The sequence below is a fragment of the Salvia hispanica genome, chromosome 6 (genome assembly GCF_029641045.1).
Source record: "Salvia hispanica isolate PSC_SH4W2 chromosome 6, Shi_PSC_v1, whole genome shotgun sequence".
Classification (NCBI taxonomy): Eukaryota; Viridiplantae; Streptophyta; class Magnoliopsida; order Lamiales; family Lamiaceae; genus Salvia; species Salvia hispanica.
The window spans coordinates 37,271,573-37,274,765 of NC_142697.1; the positions used below are offsets into that span (position 1 = coordinate 37,271,573).

General features: G+C 36.1%; 1 protein-coding gene across 1 annotated transcript; it reads left to right on the plus strand.

The window, feature by feature from the left end:
* Window positions 1-529: 529 nt before the first annotated feature.
* LOC125204054 (homeobox-leucine zipper protein ATHB-13) lies at window positions 530-2,099 on the plus strand. Its single transcript, XM_048102593.2, has 3 exons — window positions 530-888; window positions 1,124-1,494; window positions 1,613-2,099. The coding sequence occupies exons 1-3, from the start codon at window positions 765-767 to the stop codon at window positions 1,883-1,885; spliced, it is 768 nt and encodes a 255-aa protein (XP_047958550.1). The 5' UTR covers window positions 530-764; the 3' UTR covers window positions 1,886-2,099.
* Window positions 2,100-3,193: the final 1,094 nt, after the last annotated feature.

Consider the following 3,193-nt stretch of genomic DNA (forward strand, 5'->3'; position numbering starts at 1 on the left):
ATAATAAAATGAGATTATTTTAATGATTGAGGGAGTAGAATTTCAAATTTTTTTTAAAAGAGAACGCTTATATTTGAAATATGTTTACCCCTGCACTCTTTTAGTATCCTAAGAACCCTCCATCCATATAATGTAAAATAGACAGCCAACAAGAAGAAAAAAAAAATAGAAAGAAAAGAAAAAAAAAGATCACTTTTTCAAAAATTAAATCATTTTCTTCTTTTCCCATCTTGTAACTGACCAACTTCCTTTTAAAAACCATGTACTACATGAACTCTTTAGCAAGGAATCAAACCACTGCAAATTTCAAGGACAACTGTCAAAAATATGCAGCCCACTTCACATCCTATTTAAAATACGCAATTTCATTTTTCTTCTTATTTTAAAAAAATGATCGCTGTATTTTTCTCTCTTTCAAGTTCTCTACTATTCGCCAATTGATCTAATCTCAAAATAAAATCGAAAATAGCTTAATATAAATCAAAACCCCACTTCTCAAAATTGAAATACTCTCTCTCTTGTTATCCCTCTCCCCCCCCCCCCCCCTCTCTCTCTCTATCTCTCTCTCTCTCGTTCACATACACTGCACTAGAAAAGGAAAAAACCAATTCTTGAAGCTGATTTCACACATATATAAGCACACATTCATTAGATAGAAATGAATTAATGCTTGGAGAATGGCGGCGGTTGGATCATCAATCATCAAGATCATGATCAACATTTGAGTACAACTCGGACTGCAGATGGTACAACCGGTATAGCTCATGATTCGTAGTGGTGAAATGGACTTTTTCCACTCCAACTTCATGCTCCAAATCCCTCATCAAGATGAACACACCCATCCTTCAACTTCTTTAGCTCCAATTCTCCCCCCTCAAGACTTTCATGGTACAATTTCTCTCTCTCTCTCTCTCTCTCTCTCTCTCTAATTGTGTGTGTGTTAAATTGGACGAAAAGAGAAACACCAAGTAAGGACTTTTGACAACTTTCGAAACAATCGAGGAATATTGAAAATTTGTATTCCTACTTTAGGAAAAGGAAAAGGAAAAAATTTAGCATTTTTCTTTAACTTTTCAATAAAATTGATATGCGTATAAAGAGGTGGAAAAATGTAACGTTGCAGGAGTGGGTTCACTGCTAGCGAAGAGGCCTCAAACGATGGCGTTTTCGGGCGACAACAACGTCGGAGAGGATGAGTTCTCCGACGATGGGTCACAGATTGGGGAGAAGAAGCGGCGGCTCAACATGGAGCAGGTCAAAACCCTAGAGAAGAATTTCGAGCTCGGGAACAAGCTCGAGCCCGAACGTAAAATGCAGCTGGCTCGAGCCCTCGGGCTCCAGCCGCGCCAGATCGCCATCTGGTTCCAAAACAGGAGAGCCAGATGGAAAACAAAGCAGCTAGAAAAAGATTACGAGATTTTGAAAAGACAATTTGAAGCAATTAAAGCTGAGAATGAAGCCCTTCACACGCACAATCACAAGCTCCATGCTCAGGTAAAATTCTTTAATTTTTTTGTTTTATTAATTTTAAGTAGTATTCAATTAAAAAATATATATAAGTGCAATTTCAGATAATATCATACTAACGTGAGTTCGGGTGTGCTGTATTCAGATAGTAGCCTTGAAGAAGAGGGAGGCGACGGAATCTATCAATCTGAACAAGGAGACGGAGGGCTCGTACAGCAACCGGAGCGAGAACAGCTCGGAGAGGAAGATCGAGAGCCCGATCTTAGGGGGGAGGCAGCTATTTCCCCCGGCCGCGACGAGGCCGGAAATGCAGCACGCGGTTAAGGAAGAGGGGTTGTGTAATATGTTTGTTGGGATGGATGATCAACCTGGATTTTGGCCATGGATAGAGCAACACCAGTTTAATGTAATTAATTAAATCTTGAAAATGATTTGATTAAATCTGCACCCTTTGTTTGAATTGGCCTATGGAGATGAAGGAATTAATGGGCCAAGTAATTGAATATTTTGTTGAGATGATCATCGATTTTTTTTTTTTTAATTTGTTGTACAAATTACTACTAGTAAAAGTTAATATCGCACGGTTGCGACACTTTTCGGGTCAAATTTATGAGTAAAATGTTCTTGATATAGTTTTATACTTTTATTAGTATTATTCATTTTTTGAGCAATTAATTTTCAAAGTGTGATAGATTCGTTTTATTTGAGAGGGAGAGAGAATCAAGCACAGGTTTCGAGGGGAGGAAGATGACAAACAGATAAGAAGAGGAAGAAAACAATGAAAGTTGGAAAAATGTTAATTCTCGTGAAGAAGACATTGCATAAATCATTTTCTTGCTTATGCTGACAGCAAAGCTTCATATATAACATTCATTCATCTCTGTCACTCATAAAATCCACTTCCAATTCAATACAAATTGCAAATTTGTCAAACAAAATGCTACCTAATCAATTTGGACTTTGTAATGCTCCCTCTCTCTCGGTTTGCAAGCATTCCCACATTTATATTGCTTGTAGATTTTTTGGACTAAAATATGAAGCTATGAACATTATGAAAATCAAGACTCGATAGCAACAATCACAAAGCATAACTTACATAAGTATATACCCATCTTGATTTCACTAGTAAAACAAATACAGTAATTAATTGGAAGATTTATCTTGTGTACTAATTAAACTTTGTAAATTTAATCAGTATGGTAGCTTGGAAATTAAAAGGGATATTTATAGAAAAAATAAAAGAAATAATTGAGAGGCAGCTTTCAGTAAAGGTACGAAAAATGGTCAGGATTGGATGGATGGGCAGTGATTGGATTTTTTCTCGAAATGGAGCCCTCATTACAAGGGGGTATCAGTGATAATGATGTAATATCCAGCCTTGTATTCATCATCTACCTTTTCTTTTTTCTTTTTTCTTTTTTTGGCTTTTCTCACTCATCCATCGTCGAGGATTGAATTTTCCGAGTTTCGAATTTGAGACCCACCATTTAATATTGTGGTGAAAGATAGGGATTTCATAAGAATAAACAAAAATTGATGAATAGTTTTGATTGGTAGGTAGTAATTTCTTACTCTAGAAAATGCCTCCTTAATTTCATGGGTAGTATTTGTAGAGTTTAATATTCCATATGTCTCGTTAAAGTTAGGCGGTTTACTTTTAGCAAAAGATCTTGATATAGTGTTATTTTATCCATTAAATGGAGAGAGAATAAAGTAGAATAACATA